The 16,207-nt window shown below is 38.1% G+C and overlaps 1 protein-coding gene across 2 annotated transcripts in view; it reads left to right on the top strand.

Moving 5' to 3' along the window:
* Positions 1-16,207, top strand: part of LOC122799575 — a 597,377-nt gene that overhangs the window by 519,296 nt on the left and 61,874 nt on the right. The window contains exon 6 of one of the 2 annotated variants that reach the window (XM_044068716.1): positions 1,989-2,240. The exons of the other annotated variant lie outside the window; for it this stretch is intronic. Within the exon in view, the coding sequence (XP_043924651.1) occupies positions 1,989-2,240 (252 nt within the window). The remainder of the gene's footprint in view (positions 1-1,988; positions 2,241-16,207) is intronic. 2 annotated transcript variants of the gene reach the window in all.

Raw genomic sequence — 16,207 nt, forward strand, 5'->3', positions numbered from 1 at the left:
ATCACTTAAGACTTAGGCAAACATACATTTAGACAAATGAAAACAAATCATATTAATCATGTTCCCTGTTGCAAACATTCTACATCACATGTATTGTTTTGTTTTAACTATCATCAATCCAACCTTAGGTAAATTGCACAATTCCTGCCTTGCCTTAAACCTCACTCCTCCTCCAAAATATTATTTTGCATGTATTGTTCCCAGAATTTCCATTTTTTTTCTATGTAATGTACTCCTGCCCTTTTCTAAAGATCCCACTTCCACATATTCCATACACAAGTTTGGGTCTAATGTAACTAATAAACAATGATTTCATCATTTCTGATTTCTTAGACTTTATAAATCTTTTTATACAAGCTATAATTCTATAGCTATCATTAGTAAATTGGTTGATAAGACTAGGGAAAACTCAGCTGGATCTGAATATATACCCAGGTCTCTAAATGAATCTACAGTTTCAGTTGCTGTGTACTGTATTAAATAATTTGCATTTCAATCTAAGTCTCATAAATCTTGTATGCTTAGCTTTTGCTGTATCAGTATATTACTCTATCATGTCCAAACGGTCAGCTTAGTCAAGTTCTTTTGCAGACATACCCAATCTGTAACGCATATAATCCGTTTATCCATTTTCATGTCATCTGCATACAGTCTGTGGAACACCTCTGATGAAAACGACAGCTCTGAAAGATACCACATAAACAAGTATGGGCCTGGAACAGAGCCCTGTGGGACAACCTGTAACCTAAAATTTCTTTTTCAGTATAATCTAATTTCATTTCAGTATCTTAAGTTAATAGGACAATTTATTATCCCCTTTGTGGAGACAAACTACTTTGCATAAAATATTGTAAATATATCTGTAATCTAATGTGTTTGAGAATAAATTTTATAACCTACACCCATTGTATCAATTTGTATGTCTTTGTCCTGCCATATATTATGTATAAAATGATTTCCTGTTATGCTCAATATCTTTATAATTTTTTTCTTGATCTTGTCTCACTAATTGTCTAGCTTATTTCAGTTTATCTCTTTTTTTCCATTTCTTATTTTTTGACTCTCACCTTAATCAATTGTCTTTTTGTTACGGAAATAAATCCTCCTGAACTTTGATGCCTAGACCCTAATGTTAAACATTTTTTTTTACATTCAAACAATTTCTCTTTCAAAACTTGTCACATTTCTTCTGCATTTTTTCCACTGAACGCATTACTCTAGTTTTACACAGTGACATATGGGAGGGAGTCACAAAAATTGGTTTCTGCAGAGGTAAGCCTCCCATATCCCCTCTGATCCCCTGCTACTTAGATATTCTAACTTCAAAAGTTCACTACTGTGGCGAAAGAACAAAATGTATTTTGGAAAACCCTTCCTCCACATTAACCCACTCTCAAAGATAATGAAAAGTGAATATCTGGGCACACACTGCTTGGCCATTTTGTCAAAACAGCATGTGATCAACTCTCCCATGTGACAAGATGGAAAACTGATGTACAGAAGTCATTATACCGAGAAACAAGTTGGTGTGATCCAGATATGAGTGCATTTAGTCTCAAGTTTTTATACTGCCACCCACAGCAACCCAAGTCATGAAACTTATTATTGCCCAGTTTTATTTATACAACTGATTTTGCGTAATGAATACTAAATTACCCTTTAGGACAAAAATGTCTTGTGACATTGCCACAGTGTATGTTGTGGGGCTTACGGTGACACTTGAAAATCTAAAACAGATTTCTGTGACTTGTTAGTTTTCCATATCTTATTAGGTACTGTGACTTACACTGATGAATTTTTTTTTACACTTGGTTATACTGACAAATGAATGTTCTTATGAATGTCTAAAACAGATGCATATGCCTTCACAGATCATAACATGTTATGTGTACTGGTTTTATACTCATGTTGCCAGTGAGTTTATACAAGGAAAACTGTACGTTTCTGGCAGACATTGTTTTAAACATGCACTGCTTCTCTGTGTTTAGGACAGAAACCTGAAGAGGTGTATGACAAGTCCTAGTTCGTTATCCAACTGGCTGCAAGCTGAGCACCATCTTCCCGAGATAAGAAGCCCTGTGCCAATTATTAAGCATCCGTCGGATGTGGAAAGCAGCCCCCCCAGACCCAGAGCATGGAGTGTACGCACCTTCTGCAGTTTGTTGCCTCCTCTACCCCAACTACAGAGGAAGTGGTGCAGCTGGACTACAAACAGCCCCTTCACAAAACTGGTTGATAGCGTAAGAGTGCTTCTTTGATTTGAGATGTTAAAGGTTTGACAACTGTGTGTCTGAATTTGTGATTTTCAGGTCTAATTGGGTAAAAGAAAAAAGAAACACCCTGTTAACATTATCTGCTCAAAGAACGCTGTATACATGCAGGCTGAATGAATTACTTGCAGCATGTATGCCACAATCACTATACCATAAGGAGACCTCATACATGAGTTACTACTATGTTTCTAGTTTAACCTCCTCATTAGGGATGCCCTTTACCTACCAAATACTTCTTTCTAATCTATACCATGAAGCAAATTGTGTTGTTCTAACCTTTGATTCCTTCTTATATAGGTTGTCTTAAATACCTTGGATTCCTTCTTGTATATATTGTCTTAAAATTTAGTTAAAAGCTTACACATAGTGAGTTTGAAACGTAACTAATGCCAAATTGTACTGTTATTCACATATTTTTAAATGTATATTAGCCTGCATATTTTCATCCAAAATGTTGCATCGTTGTCTATGTGAAGTATGAAACCAGTCAAGTATGTTCTCATGAATGGCTGTCATTTTTGTTAATATATACCTGCTATTACTGCCTATTTGGCCAAGTTGTCAGGCTGCAGAAGGTCTGGAGACCATCCCACCAGCACAGTTGGAAAATGAATAAAGAAATAATCGTGCATTCTTTCCCAGTCTTTATAAAATGAATTTGAAGGCAAAAGGTTAGGTTAAGACTGCTGGCAAGTTCAAGAATAAAATGTTTTATATGGCTGCTTCTGTAATATTTTTGGTATCTGGATGAGCAGGTCTTATTGCTTAGACCTGCCATGGCATCACCTTTAAATTTATTAAGGATGAAAAGTAGAATGAAATTCTGGTTAAAAATGAACAAAGTTATTGCATGGAAGAGACACGATAGTTATATACTTACCATAATACCAGATCCATTCATCCATGAGTATCCAGTATCACTAATGGGTCCTTGAGCCACTTGTTGGATCTAAGCCTGCAAAACTAGTGCTCTTGCTACAAGCCCCTTTAAATTTGTATTTTGTGTGTGTGTGTGTGTGTGTGTGTGTGTGTGTGTGTGTGTGTGTGTGTGTGTGTGTGTGTGTGTGTGTGTGTGTGGCTACCTCAGATATCAAGTTTGTTGCCAGGAAATATAGGCTAATTTTCATAAGTCAGCATAAATTGAAATGTCTTTCAGGTCCTACAAAGTGGCAATTTAGATGGTAGAAGGGAGAGTTGTCATATCAGATGGACATGGACAAAAGGACTCAGCACTATGTAAAGTACATAACTAATGCATCCTGTTTATCCCATCCATCCAGTCTGATAGATCTCAATCCTCAGCTACAGGACACCTGGATGGTGTCATGACAGCAGACCCTGGAATATAGTGGCTCCAAAGGAAGCCCTAGACCTCTAGATAGCATCTGGTTTGTAATGCTTAGCAACGGTGTGTAATGTAGACCATGTTGCTGCTGCTACGCAGATCTCATCAATGAGCTTTGTGCTTGCATAGTAATGGGTGATTGTGAATTGAGTAAACATATGAAATGCAGTCAAAAAGCCACCTATAAAGGGTTACTTTAGATACTGTCTGACCAAGTTTTTATTTGTAAAGGAAACAAAAAGTTTTTCCTAAAGAATTTTGTTCTGTGAAGATAAAATCTCAGCTGTCTATGTACATCTAAGGTGTGTATAAGATGTCAGCATCATCAGCCCCCTTTTTTCCCATAGGGTTGGGGTATCATAACTGTCGCCACACTCCTGCCTTCTTCTACACTAATGCCTGAGTAATGCAGATACTCTTTCACACAATCCACCCATCCATCTCTTTGCTGAACATCTTTGTTTCCTCTTATCTTCTTCCTGTCTGTCCCAAATCATCTTCACCAGATTAAGATGTATCCATTCTTATTTGAATGATTTGGAAAAACAGACTAGGAGGGGAAAAAATCTGAAAGATCTGGAAGGTTTTGTTTAACAATACTTTAAGAGGAGGAGACGTACCAACATTCTGAAAGAAAGTGGTGGTAGCTATAATACCTAAAGAGGGTGATAGCTATAATACCTAAAGAGGGTGATCCAGAGGGAAACCGAATGTAAGAAAATACCACTGTTGCTGGTAGGTCTTGATGCAGAGAAAGCATTTGATAAAGTAAGCTGGGATTTTATGAGCAGAGCAAAAGAAGTATTTGCATTCCTTGATAAAAATGTTAATGTTGATTAGGAGGATATATGGTCATGGATGTGCCCCTCACCAGACTGGAGAAGGAGAATGTTACGGTTAGTTTGTTTGTCGGGTTCCAGAATCCATCATATCACCTATGCACTCAAGTCTCTCAACAGATACTGTTATGACCCTGTCATAGTCTATGTTGGGGTGAATGACTTGAGACGTACCTCCCTGGACTATATGAACAGAGACGTGATCGAGCTAACCGAATGTGTCCCAGGCAGGTATGTTCCTAGCCTTAAGCAGCATTCTACCATCACCCAGAATGAGACCTCAATACAAACAGAAAATGATTGGCTTTAACAATTGGCTTAGTTTCTGGTGTCATTCCAAGGGAATTGAGTACCTGACAGCCTGGGATGACATGAATGACTAACCATGATGCATTGCCAGAGATGGCCTGCATCTGTCTCCCATGGGTTTCAGACTCCTGGCAAAGGCTCTTGCCCTATAGTGTCTTTTTTAGGCAATGTCTTGAGGTCAAAACTGCCAACATGAAAATTTCATCAAAACTTAAATTAAAATTCATGCTACTAAATACTAGGAGTCTAAACATGAAACTACACTCATTGCAAGCATTCTTAACATTATTAACCCTGGAAGATGCAGACATTTGTGCAGTCACAGAAACCTGGTTCAAAGCTGCAGAGAGCATACCAGGTTACTCATCCTATCACAAATTCAGACCCCAAACTGTGGGCAGCAAAGCAAAAGGAGGTGGAGTTGCAATATATATAAAATACATACACACCTCCAGGCTGGGGAAACAGTGTGACGCACAGGAAATGCTCCAGGTGCAGTTAACAATTGAAAAGACCCCTATTCAAATCATAGCTAGCTATAGGTCTCCAACTTTGACTCAAGATGCCCACTCCATCTATCTGGTCCTCTTCAAATCTATCAAGATTTAACTCTCCTGATCCTGGGCGTCTTTAACTATCCAACCATAGACTGGAAGAAATATTCGTGCCAAAACACAAATGCCCAGAGATTCCTTGATTTCGTCAATGCAAATGCCTTGGGACCAGTTAGTTGACACCCCCACAAGAAGTGAAAATATATTTGACTTAGTATTAACCACTACGAATAACCATTGCAGCATCCCTACAGTGTCATCATCCCTGGTAAGATCCAACCACAAAGTGGTCACTTTAGAAGTCCCCTTCTCCCCCTACCCCCCCCTAGCTAGGGTCAAACAAAACAACTTCTCCAAAGCTTATTACAACCTCCTGAGGGAAGGTATAAACAGCTTCACAGCCCCCTCCCTCTCCATACGAACTGGCACGTGATCAAATCTACACCAAAGTAATATGTGAGCATTTATATAGCTGCATGGAATCAGGAATACCAGACAGGATGAAATCCTCCTCCTCAGGGAAGAGTAAACCTGCCTGGTGGACATATGCAGTAAATAAACTCTATAATAAAAGGAAAAACCTGCTGTCCAGGACCAAGAAGGAGCAGGTGCCTAATTGGCAGCAATCTTCCTTTAGCCTGAACAAACAAATAAGAGCACTAGTGAAATCCTGCAAAGCAAACTTCGAGTCCAAACTGGCCGTATCTACTAAAGTCTATCATAAGGCCTTCGTCACATATGTCCACAATCTCAAGGAAAGCACCCAGATCTACTCAGAACTGGTGGTCAAGGACACCACATATACAAATGTAGATATAGCCAACCTGCTGGCTAACAGGTTCAGTGAAAACTTCATCCCTCTGTCCCCCCATCAGTAAAACATGACATTGCACCTGCCCACCTCCCCTTATCTCTAGGGAGCAAGTCATCAGTGCCCTCTGAAAGGCAAAAAACACAGCCTCCATGGGACCTGATAACAAGGAACTTGCAGCACCATTAGGCACCCTATCCAACCAAAGCATGAGTACTGGCTTCATCCCAGCCAAGTGGAGGCCAGCCACTGTTATCCCTTTGCACAAAGATGGAGCATCCACTGATCCAGGAAATTATAGAGCCATCAGCCTAATTAGCCTGATCTGCAAGGCCATGGAGTGGATTATCATGAACCTCATTAACAAGGATAATGGTCACCTCCAGACACTCAATCCCACGCAGTTTGATTTTGGCAAGGGGAGGTCAAGCCTGTTAAATTTGGTCGACTTCTTTGAGACAGTCACCAAGGCCATGGACGAGGGGAAGACTGTGCACACTACCTACCTTGACCTGGCCAAAGCCTTTGATACTATTCGCCACTCAGGTATAATAAATAAACTCTCTGTTAGGCATCAATCCATATGTTACCAGATGGGTAGCAAACTGGCTCACTGATAGAACCCACCTAGTCACAATAAGGGAGGCCACCTCAGGCAGTATACCCATAACGAGCAGTGTACCTCAGGGATCAGTGTTGGGGACTCGGCTGTTTGGGATATAATTTTCTGAAATGCAGGCCAAAACCAGTGGGCTATGGCTGACCAAGTTTGCAGATGACTACAAGCTGGGTGCTGTCATCGATTCCCCTAGTGATGTGGACATCATCCAAGAGGGTCTGTCCCAAACAAGTGACTGGTGCCAGAAACATGACCTCAAACTGAATGCCAAAAATGCATCATCATCCCCTTTGGAGAGAGTGACATCCCCACAAATTATCACATTGATAATAAGATCCTAAGCACACAATCAGTCGTGAGAGAATTGGGCACCTAGGTTGATAGCAAATTGACTTATGACCACCATATTTCCTCCGTTTTACAGAAGCTTTCGACATGGCCCACCTCAATAGTAAGTGTATCTCGTCCAGGGACATGTTGGTCATAACATCCCTGTATTATTTTCTTATAAGACCTATTATTGAGTAAAATGTCCCTTTTGGTATGTACCTCACAAACCACATGCAGCAGCTGGAGAGACCACAGAGGTTCCTCCCCAGGAGAATCTATGATCTCAAACATCTACCCTACACAGACAGGCTAAAGACCCAATCCCTCTAGTCTCCTACAGACTCCTCAGAGGTGACCTCTCTCTGGTATACAAACCAATCTCAGACCCTGCCTTGATAGGACTGCTGCATATCTGCAAGTCAAGCTCCACTCAAGTAACCCACACACGTGACCTCAACCTGGTCTGTGACATCAATAGGACTTGTTGGCAGGACAGATTTGTATCCCAGAGATTTCCCCTTTGTGGAATAGACTCCTATCCACGTCAATCAGAGTTCCTCATTAACCCTTTTTAAGTGCAACCTGGATAACTGGATGGGGAACAGAAGATACAAACCTGGGATTCCACCTGTGTCCCTGCTGGACAGTGGCATAGGGTGCTGATTTGTTGGAACATGGCTAAATTCTTGGCTAGGCTTGTAAGGGCCTCAGTGCCAGTAGCCTAGTAACTTCCTATGATCCTATGAATTTGATTATTAAATGTAGGTGTACATCCTAAGGTAAGGGAATTTCCTACAAATCTGCCAAAGTGTGATTGACAGGAGAGATAAACACAGCAAAGGACCCATCAAGGAGTGTCCTGTCTTTAGATTAAATGGTATGTTAAGTACATAGCTGTCATTTCCTATCACAAATATCATCATACTTGTGTGGCTTTTAAATAAACTGAAAAGCACAAAGGGTGCACAAACCGATAAAACATAAAGTCGGCACTCCTGGAAACACATACCCCAATAGTCCTGTGTAGAAAATGACCGCAAATGCTTGCAAGCATTAAAGACACTGTTTATTAGGCCAAATTAATAAATAGATAAGCAGTGTTTTTATGGACTGGCTCTTATCTGATGAAGTTAAGAAAGTTCTTGACTAAAGCGCTTATGTATTTATTAATTTGTTACAATAAAACAAGTGTTTGTGGTAATTTTCTACACGGGACTATTGGGGTGTGTGTTTCCAGGAGTGTGCCAACTTTGTGTTTTATTGCTTTTAAATAAGTCAGATGCTGTCACAGTTGTAGCTGTGAGAGTGATAAAACAGTGGTAAGACATTGTTTATCTAGAACTAAAAGACAGTCTGCTATTTACAGACATATTCAAGTATGTGACAGAATTCATGCAGGAAACATTCTTCGTACTGTGTGTGTGAAAAGTGGCATAAACATGCTGAATGAGAGTGGCCCTAGGATTGAATGGTGTGGTAACTTATCATTAAAGGGGCTTCTTGTTTGAGACTGACACCTGACACATGGTGTTATCGGATGACTATTTCCCTGTCCATCTCACGTGTATGACACTTCTATAGTCTGTTCAGTAAGGCTTTTGATATTCTGCTTTACAAGTTACTGAAGTTTAGGTACATTGCATCCTTCAAGTTCTGTCTGTCAAAATATGTGCTGTGTGGATTAATAGGCAGGAATTCTGTTAGCTTGCACTACCATTTTTTGCAAAACCTTTCCTAGGATGAGGTAAGACTGACTTTTCTCTAACTATCTGGATTCTTTCTGGCTTTCTTTTGTACAAGAGTGATGGCCAATACCCAACTCAAGTGTTTTTTTTTTTTCACTCCACACCCCAAGGGGAAGGTACAAAGTTGTGTGCCATCATCCAGAATGCCTGTCTTTTCAACAACCAGATGGCTGGAAAATCCATCCCTTTGCCATATTAGTCTGCCCTTGAAATTATTTTCCTGACTTGTTCCTTTATGCCCTCACCTGCTATTTGTTCCCATTCTGGCCATCCTTTCCCAGGTTGGTACCTTACTTGCCCTTTTTTTTCTACTTAAGAAGATCATTTATTCATTGTAACAGGAATATTTTTTTAAGTTTTCATAGTTTCTTCATTCTTTCTTCTTATATCTACCCTGTAATTTTCTAACCAGTTTCTTATTTTTCTTATTTAATTATTTTACTTACATTTTCTTAACAGGTTATCCCTATAGTGCAGATCCTGTTTACAGAGGGGACCTGCAGTGAAAAGGTCCTTAATACAACTTGCATTGTTTTATGACAGTCCAAACATAATATAACTGATAGTTGCTGTCTGTGCTTAAGAAGTTTAGATCAAAGTACAGTGGAAAAGCAGTCAGCAGTACAAGTCCATGTGTTGTTACAGCAAAGGCATTTTTTCAGAACTGTGAGACCTGACATTTTGAAAATAGATTGCAATAAAAAAAATTACAAAACTCACTTTTCACCTTTAAAGCATTTTTATAAGGGGCTTTGCCTCTCTGCTTCCCTACCCCTGCCAGTTAAATAAACTAATTCAGATTGCTATGCCTTGCAGTAGGGGATTACTGCGATCGGTTCCTTCCACATTTGCACCTGCAGTTCTGTTATTCCTAACAATGCAGCTGTAGTTTATTTTATGTAACATTTTAGTTTTTAACAAGTTGGCTAAATGATTGTTCATGTATATATAGTTTTTATTTATCTTTATATTTGATCACATAGTACTGGATAATTCATATTGATTGCTTGCTTGGACTGTAGAAAGAGCAAAATCTTAATAACAGATAAAGCAAATGCTCCTACAACTAGATTAAATGCAGTAAGAACAGTAAAGCTTAACAATATGAAGTTATCTACCTATGTGCATTTTCAAAAATAATATTTTGTAGATGTGTACCTGTTCAGAATTAATCAGAAAGGCAGGTGTATTTAAACAGGATAACGTGTGAATATATATATATTGACATCAAGAATTTGTGGTTATCAGACTTCCTGTATGGAGCTAAACTGAAAGGAGGCAAGCTGCAACCTCTCCTGCATTGTGTAGTGCTAAGAGTGCAAAGATACCAGCAAGTAATCAAGATTAGATCTAAGCAAACTAAAAAAGATATTGAATGTCTAAAAACAGAAGGAAGAGCAAGCACAGGGAACTTGACTTCTTGAATAACAGTGACAGTCACCCATTGATAAATCAAATCATATGTCAATAAATAAATTAATCAGATCCGGTGCCAAGTGAATTGGAAAGCTTGCATAACCAGATGAAACTTCTTGTAAATGATTGCTGAAAATAGGAAATATACAAGAAAAAACAGACAAAATGTACCGTGAGGTTGTGACGCTTAGTGGGATGCTGACTGACTACATAAAATCAAATAGCAAAAGGTTGGAAGAAATGGAGGGAGCCTAAGTAAGCAATCGGATTATATAGTGATGTTGCCAAAGTCAGAACTAAGAACTAAAGAAAAGCTAGTGGAGATGAAGGGCCAAACAAGAGGCAGTATCAGACAAGATGAATGAGTTAGAAGACTGAGCCAGGAGGAAAAACTTGCCATTCATTAATGCCTCTGAAGGCTGGGAGGGGAAGTATTACTTTGGATTTATGAGAAAGCAGATCAGCCAATGGGCCAAGATACCAGAGGACGAGGAGATCATAATGGATAGAGCACTTAGAGTATCAAAGTTTTAAATTCTTCTATTTTTAGCAGATGGGTAGAAACACACCAGTGTTTCATTTTACATCTTTACCCCTGCATCTTTGTTAGTTTTTATTGGTGTATGATCTGATAGTTCTTGGATGGTTCTCAATGCTTTCAATTAAATGCATATGCTCTTGTAAAATATAATTTCTATCCAGTCTAGCTCTGTTATTGTGTCATGGGGAATGATGTGTTAATTCTGAGTTCCTGCTACTGATGTCACATCTTCCAAACCAAATATTCTCATATACTACTTCAGAAATCTATCATCTTCTGTTATAGCTTCCCTTTGAGGTCCCCTAATACATCCTCACTATTGCACATCAGGTTCCATTGCAGTGTCTGTTGAAGGCTTATTCTCCTCAAACCTCTTAGGCTCCATAATAATAGTTTTAGGTGGACTGTAATCCTAATCCCCACCAATATTCCCTTACCACCACATTTGTACCATGATTGTCTCTTTTCCCTCTTCTATCACTATTGAAGCCCCCTTTACACTTATTACTCCCCCTTTTTTCTTTGTACTCTGATATTGTGCTGGACATCCTCCTTGAAATCCTATTTGACTCAAATTCACATACTCATTCTGTCCAGATGCATCTCATGTAACATTGCCATTTGCATCCTATACCTTTTAATATAATTCATTGCTCATTTGTTTTTGTCTATACCTGTAAAACCATTTACATTCCATGTTCACAGTGACAAAGCCAGTTTGTTTAAAGCTATTACTCTACATATTGTACATGTCAATTCTTTCAACTGTATATTTCCAATTTGCAGATTGTGTACATACACTGTTTGGTAGACTGATTTTGTATATAGTTACTACTTCTCATATGTGTTTGAACCCATGTCATTTTCCCCAGACTTTTGACTTTAATAAAAAGGAAACCTAAAACAATTCATTTTCAACCACCATCCCCTTTAACTTACAGAAAATGCGCAAAACTATATACACTTTCCGAAAAGGATGTTTACCCTTCAAACAGGATCAGATGCCCCAAATAGACTGCTGCATAGAGAAGCATTATCTATTCTAAATTTGAGGTTATATTAGAGTCTGTTTTTCCACCTACATAAATAGCTATCTTGTGTTTATTTTATTTTTGTTCCCTTCTCAGATGTGAAAAGATTTTCTTTATTTGTCCAACATTTGTTGACCAGGTTAGTCCAACTAGGCTAGTGGCCTCTTCTCAAGGGAGATCCATGTTGGGAAAATTTGATAGGAGCCAAGGAATCATTTACATTCACCTGAGCTACCAGCAGCTCAAGCAGATGGGATCTTGGTTTCAAATCTCATTAGGAGGTAGGCTCACTGGGGAGTGCAGCAGTCTCCCTTTTGGTGCACTGCTGTGTCAGCAATCCATTTACCTGTTGTAGGACTAGAACCCACAGTTCTCTGCACCAAAGGCATGTGTGCTTACCTGTTGCACCACTGACACTGACTACAACTTGCATGGTTTTAGTAAGCACTAACTTGTAAATAAAGAAACTAAACTGTTTACTGTTACATTTAATGCATTCAAGTAGTAAGGGAGGCAGGAACTTGTACAGCTACTCACTTTCCACATTTTCACAATTGGTTTTCAATGAACTGCTTGCCAATACCCTTTAAAAGTTAAATATATTGTACCTTGTACATCCCACTCAGAACACACTATTCTGATATGTCACAATTAAGTGCTTGTACCTGCAGGTTTCATATCTCTGACTAGCATTACCTATTTTAAAATGCCTATTCTAAAAGCAGGTGCTAATGGAGAAAAACAGCTATTAACTTTGCAAATATAAAAACAAAGTATTGTAGATTTCACTCTAAACAAAAGTTCAGACCTACAGTAGTTTAGATCTGCAGATCCCATGTCTCCAGCTAAACGCAGATGCTAATGAAAAAATGTAACTAGACACTATTATATTTCATGGTTTTCATTTAAGTATCATGTATTTCAAGATTGTTTACTTAAAAAATGTATGTAGCTTATACTAAGGATATTAGATATTCACCTCTATAAAAACACAAAAATTATCATATTTTAATTGTAAATATAATGCAGTCAACAAAACACGTTTATACCCTTCAGCAGCCCAAGATCACAATGTTATATTAATCCTAATTTGATTATTTCCAGCCTTTATTATCTTATTACAGTGTACAGTTTGGGTGGATTACAACTATGAAAACATGCTATCTTACTTTAATATCACTAGCACATACAGCAGAAACTAATAAAACTTCCCCACCTCGCATTTAAAATATCTCTGACAACATATATACAGAACTGCTTTATCGTATAACACGCAGTTTGCACCATCGCATGTTTATATAAATATTATCAAAGACTGTTTCAGTGTCCTTTTAAACATTAATGATAAAATGGAGTTTATTGTTGTATAGTTCTCCCACAAATTTAACGGTCAACGAACTTTGTGTTTTTTAACCGCTTCTTCCTGTAGAACCACATTTCACATACCTAAAATTATGCCTAATGAGGTTGTTGATTTACAGTTATCTCATTTATTCAGTAATTTTGCATTGCTGCTGGTCTTCCTTATTATCTCAGTCTCCCAATGCTGGTCTCTGGTTTAAGTCCAAGGGACTGCTGATTCTGCTAGTCATTTCCTAAGATTTTTTGTTCTTTTGTTCAGGCCATTTCATGTGCCAAAATGGAAAATGTTTCACTGGCAAAGTCTTTCTATGGATGTTGTTATTGTCAGGAGATTGAAAAGCAGACTTCCTTGCAGTTTGCTGTCTAAACCTTTATTTCCTCCTTTGCCTGTTTTACATCCCAAAATGTCTTTGTTCCTCCAGGGAAAAATATTCTAAAGACAGTTGGATAAAGCAACTTGAATGTCACACCTACCTCTTGACATTCCATGATTGCCAGGAAAAACCTTTCTCTTCTACCTGCTATGCAGCAAATTGTCACTTTCCACAAACACTCTAGTGTCCCCAGTTTTGACTACTTTTGCCTTCTGCTTTGTCAAGAGCAGCTGTTTCTGCTGGAATAACTGCATCACCTTTCCTAAAATAGGTCTCTGCTACCTTCTAATGGTCAAATTTGGAGCATGCATATGATGTGTCCTCTCGCTTAAAAACCCTGATGTGTGAAACACAATGTTACAGAGGTTTATTTGTACTTTCATAAAATGAATGCAGTACATTCCTTCCACAAGCTCTGTGCTAAAAACAAATAATCAGGTTTTGTCTTTGTACTCTGCTCCCTCACTGTTTTAAAACAGGTCTTCTTGAAAAATCTTGTTTGGCCAGTCTTTCCTTCATTTTCTCCTTTGATTTTTTGCAATTTTATCCAACACATTTGAATAGTCACTTAAAACTGCTTCTGTTTTTTTGTTGTTTTTTTTATTTTTTTTTAACACTTTTGTCATTTGACTTTATATATTCCTCCAGGGTTTCACTTATTTTAAATACTTCTAGGTGCATTTGATTTATTGTCTTTCCTATAATTTACTGAACACCATTTCCTTTTCTAAAACTGTTACTTTGAACTGCTTTTTGATGAACAGTTGTAGGTGTTGTCCCAGCCATACCTTTATCTCCTTCTCTGATTGATTTTCGCTTACCTTCTCCAAATTTCTTATTTACTGGCATCCAGGCAGTGAAATTAATATCTAGTGGCTGAATTCTACCAAACTGAAAACTGTTACTGTCTTTTTAGTGTCATTTTAGACCATAGAGCAAATTAAATTGATGCTTGAAGATGTGAATTTTTAAAAGGAGGTCAGCAAATTTGACATCAGTAGAATGTATAGGTGCAATGACCTTGAGTTTCTAGACCTATTGCATGCAGAGAGTATTTGGAAGTTCATCATTTTTTGTAGATTGAATCGTCTCATATCCTCACATTGTTGGTATTCCTTAAACCCATTAGTTCACTTGCAGCTTCCTCCATTGTATCTGCCAGGTTTCAGAGACTAAACAATTGGCTATTTACACAGACAAATTTGAACTCATGCAATGAACCTGGACAAATCTTATTAGTGTAACTGGCATTTATTAGTGTATTTGTGGAATATGACTTTTGAAGTTGCCATGTACCTATTAGTTATGGACATTAAGGATTTATTCATGATGACACCACAGATTGCAGGTTTAGAGATGAAGATAGAAGATCTTAATTATATTAATTTGTGAAGTGATTAATTTAGTTCTGCCCAAAAATTTAAATTCAACAACAGATATTACTAACACATTTGTGGGGTGGACACGGGATGGCTGTGACCCCCCCACTTTTACTAATTTAGTTTTAAACAAACGAGAAAATAAGTTTATTTACTATTCTGAATTTTGGAGGTCAGTTAGATTGTATGTCCATTACAGTGATGATTACTTTTCATTTGGTGGAGGGGGGGGGGGCATCAATGAATTTTTTAATCCTTAAACAGCTCTGTGACATCCAGATAAAATCTCACTGAACTGCCACCAAATAACGTGATGTCTGCCACTATCCTGGGTCAGTAACTAAGCTTCAATCCTTACTACTCACTCCATTGCGAGACTGTCATTTAAACAGGAGTAATATTCCACAATTTCCCTAAACTAAGAGCACAACAGAAACACACTTTATAGCCTGGGACTGGACTGTATACTTCTCTCAACCCCTAATGTAACCCCTTATTACACACTTCAGAGCAATGTGTCCCAGTTTAAGACTCTGACACACTCATACTTAAATAAATTAAATCTCATCCAAACACTTCTGGGCAAGCCTGACACAGCTTTCCAGCTGTCTCCCTTCCCCAAAATAATATGGTAATGTTGCCACCAATCAGTGTGCCTTCATGACTTTTAAAGGAGTGTCCAATTATGAAAATTAAATATTAAAACAAATTCTAGCAAATGATCAGAAAGATGTGACTGTAGTTCTATTACTATTGTTTAAGTAGCAAATTATGTCACTTGTGTAGCATTTTACGTAGGCAAAACCACCAAAAAGCCAAGTCAAAGACTGTATGAACATACATATGCTTATCAAAGTCAAGCAGACTACTAACGCTTTGTAATGGACATCCTGACATAAAAGAATTATGTTAGCAATTAAGCCCCAGTTACATGTGTTTTCCAGGTCATCATGTTAGCATTAACATTAAATTTGTCTTGAAAAACAAAGCAGCTAAGCTTTGAACAGGTGGTTGTGTCAGCAGAATGGGGGGAGTATTCTACATGACAATGAAATTAGTCTGTTTCTTAGATGCTTTAAAATTAGAGATGAAAGTGCTAAAGAATATGTGTGGTCTTTGATTCCTTTTAGAACTCTGTTTTGTATTTAGTGGTTTTCACTGTGCGAGCAGGCCTTGTCTGTTTTTTTGTAATTTCTCAGTTTTCACATTGAGAGTGCACAAATTAACCCATTATTCAGTGTGCATCCATCTTGGAACTCCCAGTCTCCTAACTCGTCGT

This window comes from Protopterus annectens, chromosome 4.part0 (assembly GCF_019279795.1).
Source record: "Protopterus annectens isolate FY-2018-M chromosome 4.part0, PAN1.0, whole genome shotgun sequence".
NCBI lineage: Eukaryota > Metazoa > Chordata > Ceratodontiformes > Protopteridae > Protopterus > Protopterus annectens.